General features: G+C 46.3%; 1 protein-coding gene across 1 annotated transcript in view; it reads left to right on the plus strand.

Annotated features, from left to right (window-relative positions):
* LOC148477398 (uncharacterized) overlaps positions 1-16,751 on the plus strand; it is a 124,266-nt gene that overhangs the window by 15,502 nt on the left and 92,013 nt on the right. The window contains exons 7-11 of the mRNA XM_088456809.1: positions 569-600; positions 2,893-3,253; positions 4,427-4,642; positions 6,931-6,962; positions 16,209-16,263. Of these exons, the coding sequence (XP_088312935.1) occupies positions 569-600; positions 2,893-3,253; positions 4,427-4,642; positions 6,931-6,962; positions 16,209-16,263 (696 nt within the window). The remainder of the gene's footprint in view (positions 1-568; positions 601-2,892; positions 3,254-4,426; positions 4,643-6,930; positions 6,963-16,208; positions 16,264-16,751) is intronic.

Genomic DNA, 16,751 nt, shown 5'->3' on the forward strand with positions numbered 1-16,751 from the left:
TTGCTCTCTTCTCCTCTATCCTGCTCTGTCCTGATCCCACCTGCTCCCTCCTGCTCTGTCCTGATCCCACCTACTCCCTCTTTCTCTGTTCTGATCCCACCTGCCCCCTCCTGCAATGTCCTGAGCCCACCTGCTCCCTCCTGCTCTGTCCTGATCCCACCTGCTCCCTCCTGCTCTGTCCTGATCCCACCTGCTCCCTCTTGCTCTGTTCTGATCCCACCTGATCCCACCTGCTCTGTACTGATTCCACCTGTTCCCTCCCACTCTATCCTGCTCTGTCCTAATCCCACCTGCTCCCTCCTGTGTCCTCCTGCACACTCCTGTTTCCTCCTGCACACTCCTGTTTCCTCCTGCACACTCCTGTTTCCTCCTGCTCCCTCTTATTCCCTTCTGTTTTCTCCTGATCCTCCCTGCTTGCTATTGCTGACAGCATGTCACTGGCGAACCTTTTACTTCTTTAATGATCAGTACAAGATAGCCAATGTAATAAGAGCATACAGAGAACACGTAATATCTCATCCTATCTGGAGTCCTACTTTCATATCACAAATTTCCTTCTGATCTGTAGGTTCACAGAAAGCGGAAGAGATTCTTATCCTGGTGAGTATAGAAAACAGATGTATCACTTATCTATGTTGTTTAACTATTAATTCAGGAATATCCATAAATATGTACAGTAATATTTATATAAGTACCAGTCCAATACCGAACGTCTATATGTAGACATAGTGACTAGTGATGATGTCACCACATAACATATACTCAGTGATGCCATCAACTAATTTTTTATTTATATATATATATATATATATATATATATATATATATATATATACTTAGTGATGTCACCTAATGTATAATGAGGGGCACAGTTGAGAAGTTGCATATAGCAGCCAATCAGCTTCTACCTGTTATTTTCTAGCACAATGTGTAAAATGACACTTAGAAGATGATTGGTTGGTTCTGTACAGGCAACTTCACCACTTTCTCTCTCTTCAAGATTTGATAAATCCCCCTCATTCGCCCTGACGTCACCAGCTAATATGTATAATCAATGATATAGTCAGTTAATATACTGGGATGTCACAGTGAGTAGGTTTTGGAATTAATGAAGAATTCACATAAATCTAAACTGGACGGACATTTCAATCATTACATAAATATTTAACTGAGCACTGTAACAAGTGACAGATAGGTAATAAGACAGCCTCCTTATCAGTTCTCCTATCTCCATCTGTGCTTCTGATATGTGCCCTGTGTGTGTACAATATGAAGTATCTGCGAGCCTGGTATGTGCCCTGTGTTTGTACCATATGAAGTATCTGCGAGCCTGGTATGTGCCCTGTGTTTGTACCATATGAAGTATCTGCGAGCCTGGTATGTGCCCTGTGTTTGTACCATATGAAGTATCTGCTAGCCTGGTATGTGCCCTGTGTGTGTACAATATGAAGTATCTGCGAGCCTGGTATGTGCCCTGATTATACCATATGAAATATCTGCGAGCCTGATATGTGCCCTGTGTTTATACCATATGAAGTATCTGCGAGCCTGGTATGTGCCCTGTGTTTATACCATATGAAGTATCTGCAAGCCTGGTATGTGCCCTGTGTTTATACCATATGAAGTATCTGCTAGCCTGGTATGTACCCTGTGTGTGTACCATATGAAGTATCTGCGAGCCTGGTATGTGCCCTGTGTTAATACCATATGAAGTATCTGCAATCCTGGTATGTGCCCTGTGTTTGTACCATATGAAGTATCTGCGAGCCTGGTATGTGCCCTGTGTTTATACCATATGAAGTATCTGCTAGCCTGGTATGTGCCCTGTGTGTGTACCATATGAAGTATCTGCGAGCCTGGAATGTGCCCTGTGTTTATACCATATGAAGTATCTGCGAGCCTGGTATGTGCCCTGTGTTTATACCATATGAAGTATCTGCGAGCCTGGTATGTGCCCTGTGTGTGTACCATATGAAGTATCTGTGAGCCTGGTATGTGCCCTGTGTTTATACTAGGGGTGTGCGGGTTCGGATTTCTGAAATCCGAACCCCCCCGAGCCCCACCGATCCGAGTCCGATCCGAGTCAGGCTCGACTTTTCCCGCCTGACTCAGATCTGAAAACGAGGCAAAACGTCATCATCCCGCCTTCCGAGTCTCGCGGGTTTTGGATCCTATATAAGGTACCCGCGTCGGCGCCATTTTCTCACTCGGCTGTGGACAGTGAAGAGGGAGGGTGGGAGTTATGGCTGTGTAGTGTAGTGTAGTGCTGCTGTTGTCCACTACTTCAAAGTCCATAGGGGCTGGCTGTGTTGTGTAGTGTAGTGCAGTGTAGTGTTGTGCTGTGCTGCTGTTGTTAATAGGGGCTGTGTCCACTACTTCAAAGTCCATAGGGGCTGGCTGGACTGTGTTGTGCAGTCAGTTCTCCATAGGGGCTGTGTCCACTCCAAAGTCCTGTGCAGTGTCCCAGTCCTAAAGGGGTGCTGTAGTGTTGTCAAGGGGGTGCTCTGTCCATCAGGGGTGCTCCCCCCAAGTGCTAAAAAAATAATATATTTTCTGTGTTTGTGAATTGTGTGCGCAGTAGCCGCACGTGCATCAACAAAGTAGTGCCAAGCGTGCGCCTGTGTCATAAGTAAAGGGCCGGCTGGCTTGACCGTTAAAGGGTGCTGTAACCCCCAAAGTACACTCCAGTCCAAACCAAAAAAATAATTATTTTCTGTGTTTGTGAATTGTGTGCGCAGTAGCCGCACGTGCATCAACAAAGTAGTGCCAAGCGTGCGCCTGTGTCATAAGTAAAGGGCCGGCTGGCTTTAAAGGGTGCTGTAACCCCCAAAGTACACTCCAGTCCAAACCAAAAAAGAAATTATTGTAATTAAATTTCTGTTTCCTTTTCAGAACAGAATGTGTCTGACATTGATTCTTCGCATCTGGAACACACTTATCAGGAATTGTTCATCTCTTCCATACAAACTTCTTAGAATACAAATAAGAAAAACTAAAGTTGTTGGGATACTTTCCCGGGAAGGAGCGAGTAGTTACGGTTTTCTCCAAGACTTTCTCACATCATCGCGTAGGGTGGTCGGAGAAGTGCGGCCATTCATCATAACTAACAACGGTCAACGGGAGTTCTGCGCGGAGGTGCAGAGGTGCGATGTCGCCATCCTGTATCACTCCAAGAAGAGAGGGAGAGTGAATATCACAGATGTGACGGACTGTCTGTATACTCAGGAGCTGGACTATCTGCACAGGATACTGGGTAAGAGAGACTGAGGCACATCACACACATGAGGTAGGACAGGTTGTGTTATGCATTTGCTGTTTATCGAGTCATCTCCAATTGATAAGTCACATTATTTATAGCTATTCATTAAGTGGATCCAACCAAAGACACTGAGGGGTACATTTACTAAGAATCGTGTTTTGCTTGAGTTTGCCTGAATTACATGCTCCGAATCGCAGGCACACGGAGAGATTTGTCAGCCGAAACTACCAAATTTACCAAGAATCATGTTTTTGTTGAATCGATTTTTCGATGGTGTGTGAGATTGTGTTTCCTGCTCATGTTCCCTGTGTCTGACCATAGCCAAACACTCCCAAACATGCAGCCTGCACATATCGGTGAGATCCATGTAGGCTAGTACATGTATATAGTGTAAACATTTATGGTAAAAAACAAATAGCATGGAGTCCCACCTCCCAAGCATTACTAGCTTTGGGCTTTGTGACCCAGTCCTAGTTCAGGAAATAGGGGGGAAAATGGCATGGGGCTCCCCATATTTCAATGAACCAGCACCTGGCTCCTAAAGCAGTCCTGACTGAGGAAATATGGGGGAATTGGCTGATATTTATTTCTATTTGTGTTTTCACCCATGTTTTACAGAGAGAATCATGATTTCACACCCAATATTGCCAAACACACCCCTGAATGTGATCTCAGACCATCACGATCCTTAGTAAATTTACCCGATACTCTATGCTCTAATCCATCCACTGTATTCTCACAGTGTAACAGCTATAGCAAGTTACAATGTAAGCAGCAATTCACAGCACATGAAGTGGGAAGGGTTTATAAGCAGTGGGAGACAGACAGACAGACAGATAGTTCTATACAGTTATATTTATATGTATATATATATATATATATATATATATATGACATATTTTGGTATTGAGATGAAGTGTTTTATGTTGCACTGTAAGAATAGACTTGTGTTTCTTTGAGCTATCTATCTGTAATAGTGAGGCTATTTAAACAGTTTATACTGTATACATTTTTTTGTTATATGAAAAATTGTTTGATGCTTTTGTTATGAAATATCACAAAGTAGAGTAATATGGAATCCTCTCCTCCGGGAACGGTGTGCCGTACAGTGTATTGGGGTGACTGGTGTAAGTGGCAATATGGTAATAGCAGCTCTATTCTTTATAGGGAAGAGTAAGGTGATTGTAGTGGCCGATGACTTGGATTCCAGCTCTACATTGGAAAAGCAGAGGATACTCCAAGATCAGCCTCAGATTCAGCAAATGGCCCAAGATCTCTTTCTCTTCAGCGAGGAGGAGAAACAGGAAAGTGCACGTGACCACATGAATGAGAAGCTGCAAGACATATTATCTATCATTAACCAGGCTTTCTACATCGATATAGGTAAGTGCTGTCTAACCATTTATGTATAGCGTCCTGTGTTTCATGTTGCTAAACAGCCGGTGCGGTCACGGAAACTTAATGGTGAGAGAAGCCGCTTGGCCCGACAGCCTCATACAGCTCCGATGCGGTGAAGTTATCTTGTCACTGATTCTCACTCCAAGGTTCTTACTAAGACAAGACTGAAGCTACAGTAATGTACCAGATAGGTTCATCCTCCGAGCCAGGGCCGGTGCAAGGTTTCTTGGCACCCTAGGCATTTCTTCACCCTTGTATAGCTTCACAAGCTTTTATACAGTGCCCCCAGTAGTGGCCCCTATGCAGTGCCCCCAGTAGTAGTCCTCCTATGCAGTGCCCCTTATATAATGCAGTTGTAGACCCACCTACACCTACTGCAAAGGCATTGTAGTAGTGATCTCCCCCCCAGCCATGCCCCCAGTAGTGATCTCCCCCCAGCAGTGCCCCCAGTAGTGATCTCCCCCCAGCAGTGCCCCCAGTAGTGATCTCCCCCCAGCAGTGCCCCCATTAGTGATCACCCCCCAGCAGTGCACCCAGTAGTGATCTCCCCCCCAGCAGTGCCCCCAGTAGTGATCTCTCCCCAGCAGTGCCCCCAGTAGTGATCTCCCCCCCAGCAGTGCCCCCAGTAGTGATCTCCCCCCCAGCAGTGCCCCCAGTAGTGATCTCCCCCCCAGCAGTGCACCCAGTAGTGATAACCCCCCAGCAGTGCCCCCAGTAGTGATAACCCCCCAGCAGTGCCCCCAGTAGTGATCTCCCCCCAGCAGTGCCCCCAGTAGTGATCTCCCTCCCAGCAGTGCCCCAGTAGTGATCTCCCCCCAGCAGTTCCCCCAGTAGTGATCTCCCCCCAGCAGTGCCCCCAGTAGTGATCTACCCAGTAGTGATCACCCCCCAGCAGTGCCCCCAGTAGTGATCTCCCCCCCAGGAGTGCCCCCAGTAGTTGTCTCCTCCCCAGTAGTGCCCCCCAGTAGTGATCTCCCTCCCAGCAGTGCCCCCAGTAGTGATCTCCCTCCCAGCAGTGCCCCCAGTAGTGATCTCCCTCCCAGCAGTGCCCCCAGTAGTAATCTCCCCCCCAACAGTGCCCCCAGCAGTGATCTCCCCCCCAGCAGTGCTCCCAGTAGTGATATCCCCCCCAGCAGTGCCCCTAGCAGTGATCTCCCCCCCAGCAGTGCCCCAGTAGTGATCCCTCCAGCAGTGCCCCAGCAGTGATCTCCCCTTTATCTCAGGAGCTCTCTCAGTTTAGATACTTATGGTCTAGGTAGAAATTAAGGAATCAGACATCAGTTTACCAAGATCTATAACATTTACAACCATCCAAAATGAAATAACCAAACACTTCCCAGTAACTACTGTATAACAACATGACACCAAGAGGGATGTGGGGAGGGAGCAACCTAGAAAGGAACATCCTGTGGGAAATTAAATGGTATTAATGATAAATTGTATGACAAAGTGGTAGGTTAATCTGGATTCTCCACAGCTATATATTAAATACATTTAGCTTGGAAAAGCTCCTGAAAGTTTAAATATATATTTGTGACTGTAGTTTAGTATTTATTCCTTTGTACTTTGGGTTTATTGGCCTATAAAATAGAATGTTTGTACCTAAAGTATAACTTACCTCAAAACTCAAATTTACCTGGATCACTCATTCAAGAGGTCTGGCAGCTTGTCCAACTGCTTGTTCTGTACTCTACAGAGCTCCATCTAGCTCTCTTCTCCTCTATCCTGCTCTGTCCTGATCCCACCTGCTCCCTCCTGCTCTGTCCTGATCCCACCTACTCCCTCTTTCTCTGTTCTGATCCCACCTGCCCCCTCCTGCAATGTCCTGAGCCCACCTGCTCCCTCCTGCTCTGTCCTGATCCCACCTGCTCCCTCCTGCTCTGTCCTGATCCCACCTGCTCCCTCTTGCTCTGTTCTGATCCCACCTGATCCCACCTGCTCTGTACTGATTCCACCTGTTCCCTCCCACTCTATCCTGCTCTGTCCTAATCCCACCTGCTCCCTCCTGTGTCCTCCTGCACACTCCTGTTTCCTCCTGCACACTCCTGTTTCCTCCTGCACACTCCTGTTTCCTCCTGCTCCCTCTTATTCCCTTCTGTTTTCTCCTGATCCTCCCTGCTTGCTATTGCTGACAGCATGTCACTGGCGAACCTTTTACTTCTTTAATGATCAGTACAAGATAGCCAATGTAATAAGAGCATACAGAGAACACGTAATATCTCATCCTATCTGGAGTCCTACTTTCATATCACAAATTTCCTTCTGATCTGTAGGTTCACAGAAAGCGGAAGAGATTCTTATCCTGGTGAGTATAGAAAACACATGTATCACTTATCTATGTTGTTTAACTATTAATTCAGGAATATCCATAAATATGTACAGTAATATTTATATAAGTACCAGTCCAATACCGAACGTCTATATGTAGACATAGTGACTAGTGATGATGTCACCACATAACATATACTCAGTGATGCCATCAACTAATTTTTTATTTATATATATATATATATATATATATATACTTAGTGATGTCACCTAATGTATAATGAGGGGCACAGTTGAGAAGTTGCATATAGCAGCCAATCAGCTTCTACCTGTTATTTTCTAGCACAATGTGTAAAATGACACTTAGAAGATGATTGGTTGGTTCTGTACTGGCAACTTCACCACTTTATCTCTCTTCAAGATTTGATAAATCCCCCTCATTCGCCCTGACGTCACCAGCTAATATGTATAATCAATGATATAGTCAGTTAATATACTGGGATGTCACAGTGAGTAGGTTTTGGAATTAATGAAGAATTCACATAAATCTAAACTGGACGGACATTTCAATCATTACATAAATATTTAACTGAGCACTGTAACAAGTGACAGATAGGTAATAAGACAGCCTCCTTATCAGTTCTCCTATCTCCATCTGTGCTTCTGATATGTGCCCTGTGTGTGTACAATATGAAGTATCTGCGAGCCTGGTATGTGCCCTGTGTTTGTACCATATGAAGTATCTGCGAGCCTGGTATGTGCCCTGTGTTTGTACCATATGAAGTATATGCGAGCCTGGTATGTGCCCTGTGTTTGTACCATATGAAGTATCTGCTAGCCTGGTATGTGCCCTGTGTGTGTACAATATGAAGTATCTGCGAGCCTGGTATGTGCCCTGATTATACCATATGAAATATCTGCGAGCCTGGTATGTGCCCTGTGTTTATACCATATGAAGTATCTGCGAGCCTGGTATGTGCCCTGTGTTTATACCATATGAAGTATCTGCAAGCCTGGTATGTGCCCTGTGTTTATACCATATGAAGTATCTGCTAGCCTGGTATGTACCCTGTGTGTGTACCATATGAAGTATCTGCGAGCCTGGTATGTGCCCTGTGTTAATATCATATGAAGTATCTGCAATCCTGGTATGTGCCCTGTGTTTGTACCATATGAAGTATCTGCGAGTCTGGTATGTGCCCTGTGTTTATACCATATGAAGTATCTGCTAGCCTGGTATGTGCCCTGTGTGTGTACCATATGAAGTATCTGCGAGCCTGGAATGTGCCCTATGTTTATACCATATGAAGTATCTGCGAGCCTGGTATGTGCCCTGTGTTTATACGATATGAAGTATCTGCGAGCCTGGTATGTGCCCTGTGTGTGTACCATATGAAGTATCTGTGAGCCTGGTATGTGCCCTGTGTTTATACTAGGGGTGTGCGGGTTCAGATTTCTGAAATCCGAACCCCCCCGAGCCCCCCCGATCCGAGTCCGATCCGAGTCAGGCTCGACTTTTCCCGCCTGACTCAGATCTGAAAACGAGGCAAAACGTCATCATCCCGCCTTCCGAGTCTCGCGGGTTTTGGATCCTATATAAGGTACCCGCGTCGGTGCCATTTTCTCACTCGGCTGTGGACAGTGAAGAGGGAGGGTGGGAGTTATGGCTGTCTAGTGTAGTGTAGTGCTGCTGTTGTCCACTACTTCAAAGTCCATAGGGGCTGGCTGTGTTGTGTAGTGTAGTGTAGTGCAGTGTAGTGTTGTGCTGTGCTGCTGTTGTTAATAGGGGCTGTGTCCACTTCTTCAAAGTCCATAGGGGCTGGCTGGACTGTGTTGTGCAGTCAGTTCTCCATAGGGGCTGTGTCCACTCCAAAGTCCTGTGCAGTGTCCCAGTCCTAAAGGGGTGCTGTAGTGTTGTCCAGGGGGTGCTCTGTCCATCAGGGGTGCTCCCCCCAAGTGCTAAAAAAATAATATATTTTCTGTGTTTGTGAATTGTGTGCGCAGTAGCCGCACGTGCATCAACAAAGTAGTGCCAAGCGTGCGCCTGTGTCATAAGTAAAGGGCCGGCTGGCTTGACCGTTAAAGGGTGCTGTAACCCCCAAAGTACACTCCAGTCCAAACCAAAAAAATAATTATTTTCTGTGTTTGTGAATTGTGTGCGCAGTAGCCGCACGTGCATCAACAAAGTAGTGCCAAGCGTGCGCCTGTGTCATAAGTAAAGGGCCGGCTGGCTTTAAAGGGTGCTGTAACCCCCAAAGTACACTCCAGTCCAAACCGAAAAAAAATTATTTTCTGTGTTTGTGAATTGTGTGCGCAGTAGCCGCACGTGCATCAACAAAGTAGTGCCAAGCGTGCGCCTGTGTCATAAGTAAAGGGCTGGCTGGCTTGACCGTTAAGGGTGCTGTAACCCCCGAAAGTACACTCCAGTCCAAACCAAAAAAAAAATTATTTTCTGTGTTTGTGAATTGTGTGCGCAGTAGCCGCACGTGCATCAACAAAGTCGTGCCAAGCGTGCACCTGTGTCATAAGTAAAGGGCCGGCTGGCTTGACCGTTAAGGGTGCTGTAACCCCCGAAAGTACACTCCAGTCCAAACCAAAAAAAATATTATTTTCTGTGTTTGTGAATTGTGTGCGCAGTAGCCGCACGTGCATCAACAAAGTAGTGCCAAGCGTGCACCTGTGTCATAAGTAAAGGGCCGACTGGCTTGACCGTTAAAGGGTGCTGTAACCCCCAAAGTACACTCCAGTCCAAACCAAAAAAAAAATAATTTTCTGTGTTTGTGAATTGTGTGCGCAGTAGCCGCACGTGCATCAACAAAGTAGTGCCAAGCGTGCGCCTGTGTCATAAGTAAAGGGCCGGCTGGCTTGACCGTTAAGGCTGCTGTAACCCCCGAAAGTACACTCCAGTCCAAACCAAAAAAAAATTATTTTCTGTGTTTGTGAATTGTGTGCGCAGTAGCCGCACGTGCATCAACAAAGTAGTGCCAAGCGTGCGCCTGTGTCATAAGTAAAGGGCCGGCTGGCTTGACCGTTAAAGGGTGCTGTAACCCCCAAAGTACACTCCAGTCCAAACCAAAAAAAAAATTATTTTCTGTGTTTGTGAATTGTGTGCGCAGTAGCCGCACGTGCATCAACAAAGTAGTGCCAAGCGTGCGCCTGTGTCATAAGTAAAGGGCCGGCTGGCTTGACCGTTAAGGGTGCTGTAACCCCCGAAAGTACACTCCAGTCCAAACCAAAAAAAAAATTATTTTCTGTGTTTAGCCGCACGTATATATCAAATCGATATAACATAAATGGAGGACCAAACTTTCTCCGATAAAAATAAAATAGAGAAAGATCAAGAACCACTTCCTCCTAGTGCTGAAGCTGCTGCCACTAGTCATGACATAGACGATAACATGCCATCAATGTCGTCTGCCAAGGCCGATGCCCAATGTCATAGTAGAGGGCACATACAGTCCCAAATGGCAAAGTTCAGGAAAATGACCTTGAAAAAGACATTTAAATCAGCTGAAGAGAAACGTAAACTTGCCAATATGCCATTTACGACACGGAGTGGCAAGGAACGGCTAAGGTCGATCCCTAGTATGTTCATGACTAGTGGTTCAGCTTCACATGACGATGGAAGCCCTCCTCCCACTAAAAAAATCAAAAGAGTTAAGCTGGCAAAAGCAAAGCGAAGAACTGTGCTTTCTAAGAAGATATCACAAAGTCCAAGTGTGGTGGTGGTTGCGATGCCTGACCTTCCCAGCACTGGACGGGAAGAGGTGGCTCTTTCCACCATTTGCACGCCCCCTGCAAGTGCTGAAAGGAGCACCCACAGTCCACTTGCTGATATGCAAATTGAAGATGTCACTGTTGAAGTACAACAGGATGAGGATACTGGTGTAGCTGGCGCTGAGGAGGAAGTTGGCGAGGAGGATTCTGATGGTGATGTGGTTTGTTTAAATCAGGCTCCGGGGGAGACAGTTGTTGTCCGTGGGATGAAAAAGCCCATCACGGTCATGCCTGGGCAGAAGACCAAACATTCCACCTCTTTGGTCTGGCAATATTTATATCCAAATCCGGACAACAACTGTCTTGCCATATGTACCATATGTAAAGGTGAAATAAGTAGGGGTAGGGACGTCAACCACCTAGGAACATCCTCCCTTATACGGCACCTGCAGCGCATTCATAAAAAGTTACTGTCAAGTTCAGAAACTTTGGCTAAGACCGTAAGCAGTCCAGGGACACCTAAATCCCATTGTCCTGTTGTATCCAAGTGCCTGCAAACCACACCGTCAACTCCCTCCTCGTCAATTTCCTCCTTAGTCAGGATCAGAAGTAGTCCTGCAGGCCATGTCACTGGCATGACTGACTCTCCTATCCGGGATTCCTCCGGAGGATCCTGCATTGCTACGCCTACTGCTGCCGCTGCTGCTGTTGCTGCTGCTGGGAGTCGTTCGTCATCCCAGAGAGGAAGTAGGAACACCACTACTTTTACTAAACAATTGACCCTCCAACAGTCCTTAGCGAGGAGGATGAAGTACGACAGCAGTCATCCTGAAGCAAAACGTATAACTGAGGCCTTGACTGCTATGTTGGTGTTAGACGTGCGTCCGGTATCCGCCATTAGTGCAGTGGGATTTAGACAATTGATAGAGGTAGTGTGTCCCCGGTTCCAAATCCCGTCTAGATTCCACTTCACTAGGCAGGCGATACCGAGACTGTACAGAAACGTCAGAAAAAGTGTCCTCAGTGTCATGAAAAATGCAGTTGTACACAATGTCCACTTAACCACGGACATGTGGACAAGTGGAACAGGGCAGACTAAGGACTATATGACTGTGACAGCCCACTGGGTAGATGTATCACCTTACGCAGCAACAGCAGCAGCGTCACCAGTAGCAGCATCTCAGAAACGCCAGCTCGTTACAAGGCAGGCTACGCTGTGTATCACCGGTTTCAGTAAGAGGCACACCGCCGACAACCTCTTAGAGAAACTGAGGGAAATCATCGCCCAGTGGCTTACCCCACTTAGACTCTCCTGGGGATTTGTGATATCTGACAACGCCACCAATATTGTGCGGGCATTACATCTGGGCAAATTCCAGCATGTCTCATGTTTTGCTCACACAATAAACTTGGTGGTGCAGAATTTTCTGAAAAGCGACAGGGGCGTGCAGGAGACGCTTTGGGTGGCCCGAAAAATTTCTGGCCACTTTCGCCATTCAGCGACTGCGTGCCGAAGACTGGAGCGCCAGCAAACACTCTTGAACCTGCCCCGCCATCACCTGAAGCAAGAGGTTGTGATGCGGTGGAACTCAACCCTCTATATGCTTCAGAGGATGGAGGAGCAGCAAAAGGCCATACAAGCCTATACATCCACCTATGACATAGGCAAAGGAGGGGGTATGCACCTGACTCAAGCGCAGTGGAGAATGATTTCCGTGTTGTGCAAGGTTCTCCAGCCCTTCGAACTTGCCACACGTAAAGTCAGTTCAGACACTGCCAGCTTGAGTCAGGTCATTCCCCTCATCAGGCTTTTGCAGAAGCAGCTGGAGAAAGTGAAGGAGGAGCTAAGACGGAGCGATTCCGCTCAGCATGTGGGACTTGTGGATAAAGCCCTTCATTCGCTTTGCCAGGATTCCAGGGTGGTCAATCTGTTGAAATCAGACCACTACATTTTGGCCACCGTGCTCGATCCTAGGTTTAAAGCCTATGTGGTGTCTCTCTTTCCGGCCGACACAAGCCTGCAGAGGTGCAAAGACCTGCTGGTGAACACACTGTCAGCTGAAGCGGAACGTGACACGTCAACGGCTCCTTCTTCATTTTCTCCCGCAACTGGGGCTGCCAGGAAAAAACTTAGGTATCCTAAGCAACCCGCTGGCGGTGATGCAGGGCAGGCAGGACCAAGTTTGGACATCTGGTCCGGACTGAAGGACCTGGCAACAATTTCTGACATGTCTACTGTCACTGCATAAGATACTGTCACCATTGACAGAATGGTGGAGGATTACATCGGTGACAGCATCCTAGTAGGCATGTCTGACAGTCCATACCTGTACTGGCAGGAAAAAGAGGCAATTTGGAGGCCCCTGTACAAACTGGCTCTATTTTACCTGAGTTGCCCCCCCTCCAGTGTGTACTCCGAAAGAGTGTTTAGTGCAGCCGGGAACCTTGTCAGCGAAAGGCGTAGGAGGTTGCTTCCACAGAATGTGGAGAAGATGATGTTCATCAAAATGAATTATCAGCTCTTCCAGGGAGACCAGCCTCCAGAAGGTACAGAGGGACCTGTGGTGGTGGATTCAAGTGGGGACGAGTTAATACTTTGTGAGGATGAGGATGTACACACTGAAGAGGGTGAGGAATCGGTGGATGAGGAGGATGAGGATGACATCTTGCCTCCGTAGAGCAAGTTTGTGCAGGGACACATTAATTGCCAGCTTGTTTTGTGGGGGCCCAAACGAACCAATCATTTCAGCCACAGTTGTGTGGCAGACCCTGGCGCTGAAATGATTGATTTGTTAAAGTGTGCATGTCCTGTTTATACAACATAAGGGTGGGTGGGTGGGAGGGCCCAAGGACAATTCCATCTTGCACCTCTTTTTTGTCTTTGCATTATGTACAGTTTGGGGCCTAGTTTTTCTAACTGCCATCCTGTCTGCCACTGCAGTGTCACTCCTAGATGGGTCTCGTGTTTGTGCTGCCCACTCGTGTAGCTTAGCATAGTCATCCAGCTACCTCGGTGCAACCTTTTGGACATAAAAACACTATTGTGAGGTGTGAGGTGTTCAGAATAGACTGGAAATGAGTGGAAATTAAGGTTATTGAGGTTAATAATAGCATAGGATCAGAAAAACCTACAAATTCTGTGATTTTAGCTGTTTTTATGCTTTTTAAAAAAAAAATACAGATCCAAAACACAAAACCCAGAACCCAAAACACGGAAGGGTGGTTTTGGCAAAACCAATCCAGATCCAAAACACGAAGAAAGATCCAGATCCAAAACCCAAACACGAAAAGAGGCCGGTGCACACCCCTAGTTTATACCATATAAAGTATCTGCGAGCCTGGTATGTGCCCTGTGTTTATACCATATGAAGTATCTGCTAGCCTGGTATGTGCCCTGTGTGTATACCATATGAAGTATCTGCGAGCCTGGTATGTGCCCTGTGTTTATACCATATGAAGTATCTGCTAGCCTGGTATGTGCCCTGTGTGTGTACCATATGAAGTATCTGCGAGCCTGGTATGTGCCCTGTGTGTGTACCATATGAAGTATCTGCGAGCCTGGTATGTGCCCTGTGTTTATACCATATGAAGTATCTGCAATCCTGGTATGTGCCCTGTGTTTGTACCATATGAAGTATCTGCGAGCCTGGTATGTGGCCTGTGTTTATACCATATGAAGTATCTGCAATCCTGGTATGTGCCCTGTGTTTGTACCATATGAAGTATCTGCAAGCCTGGTATGTGCCCTGTGTTTATACCATATGAATTATCTGCTAGCCTGGTATGTGCCCTGTGTGTGTACCATATGAAGTATCTGCGAGCCTGGTATGTGCCCTGTGTTTATACCATATGAAGTATCTGCGAGCCTGGTATGTGCCCTGTGTTTATACCATATGAAGTATCTGCTAGCCTGGTATGTGCCCTGTGTGTGTACCATATGAAGTATCTGCTAGCCTGGTATGTGCCCTGTGTGTGTACCATATGAAGTATCTGCGAGCCTGGTATGTGCCCTGTGTTTATACCATATGAAGTATCTGCTAGCCTGGTATGTGCCCTGTTTATACCACATGAAGTATCTGCTAGCCTGGTATGTGCCCTGTGTTTATACCATATGAAGTATCTGCTAGCCTGGTATGTGCCCTGTGTTTATACCATATGAAGTATCTGCGAGCCTGGTATGTGCCCTGTGTTTATACCATATGAAGTATCTGCGAGCCTGGTATGTGCCCTGTGTTTATACCATATGAAGTATCTGCTAGCCTGGTATGTGCCCTGTGTGTGTACCATATGAAGTATCTGCGTGCCTGGTATGTGCCCTGCGTTTATACCATATGAAGTATCTGCTAGCCTGGTATGTGCCCTGTGTTTATACCATATGAAGTATCTGCGAGCCTGGTATGTGCCCTGTTTATACCATATGAAGTATCTGCGAGCCTGGTATGTGCCCTGTGTGTGTACCATATGAAGTATCTGCGAGCCTGGTATGTGCCCTGTGTTTATACCATATGAAGTATCTGCGAGCCTGGTATGTGCCCTGTGTTTATACCATATGAAGTATCTGCAAGCCTGGTATGTGCCCTGTGTTTGTACAATATGAAGTATCTGCGAGCCTGGTATGTGCCCTGTGTGTGTACCATATGAAGTATCTGCGAGCCTGGTATGTGCCCTGTGTTTATACCATATGAAGTATCTGCAATCCTGGTATGTGCCCTGTGTTTGTACCATATGAAGTATCTGCGAGCCTGGTATGTGCCCTGTGTTTATACCATGTGAAGTACCTGCTAGCCTTGTATGTGCCCTGTGTGTGTACCATATGAAGTATCTGCGAGCCTGGTATGTGCCCTGTGTTTATACCATATGAAGTATCTGCTAGCCTGGTATGTGCCCTGTTTATACCATATGAAGTATCTGCTAGCCTGGTATGTGCCCTGTGTTTATACCATATGAAGTATCTGCTAGCCTGGAATGTGCCCTGTGTTTATACCATATGAAGTATCTGCTAGCCTGGTATGTGCCCTGTGTTTATAGCATATGAAGTATCTGCGAGCCTGGTATGTGCCCTGTGTTAATACCATATGAAGTATCTGCGAGCCTGGTATGTGCCCTGTGTTTATACCATATGAAGTATCTGCGAGCCTGGTATGGATTGACACCAAGATAGCAACAATAACAAATTACATTTCTTAGGACATTTATTTATATGGGATATATACTGTAATATACTGTTATGTTCTGTATAGAAGCAAAGATCTATCATTGTTGTGGGAGGGTCATGGGCGTGTTGTGGGAGGGTCATGTACATGTTGTGGGAGGGTCATGGGTTTGTTGTGGGCGGGTCATGGGTGTGTTGTGGGAGGGTCATGGGTGTGTTGTGGGAGGGTCATTGGCATGTTGTGGGAGGGCCATGGGCATGTTGTGGGAGGGTCATGGGCATGTCTGGAAATGCTGCTGTGTTAGCAATCTCCAATACACTGCATCAGTGTATACAGAACATGTCTTACTAACACAATGGACAATTATAATTATAATCACATTAAATTTCCAATTTTCTTATTGTGTTGTTTAGACTCCATTGGCTGTGTTCATACTACAATTTATTTTTTGTGGGCTAAAGAAGACAGGTAAGTAACAAGTGTACTGTATGATTCAATATAGGCTTTATGAGTTATTTTCTTCTATGTATTATCTAATTTGTGTGACTCCTTTTGTATAGTGCTCTGTAAAGTTATCAGTTGTTCATATACTGTGTATGTGACCCCAGGAGTGTGTGTATGTGTATGATGAGAGAAACACAGGTGAAGAGCTAAATGGAGTATACATGTGTCCAAGGTTTCAGACCTATGTCTTTTAAACCCCCAGGAAAAGTCTGATTCTGATTTGTTGGAGTTCTTGGCTTGCCAGACAAAAGGGTCCTGGTGGTGTGGATGTTAGAGAGAAGGGAGGGCTCTATCCACAGGGCCATTTTAGGCATTTGAACCTTTCAGCTTGGGAGCAGGCTGCATAGTGATTGCACCTGGAAGAGGCTCATATAAGCTGTGTCAGGCTCAGTGTCCCTCACCTGGGGGAAGAACAAGCAGGAAGGCTTGTTCAGAGATATTGTGATATACTT

The sequence above is a fragment of the Taudactylus pleione genome, unplaced genomic scaffold, assembly GCF_031769625.1.
Source record: "Taudactylus pleione unplaced genomic scaffold, aTauple2 ptg000720l, whole genome shotgun sequence".
NCBI lineage: Eukaryota > Metazoa > Chordata > Amphibia > Anura > Myobatrachidae > Taudactylus > Taudactylus pleione.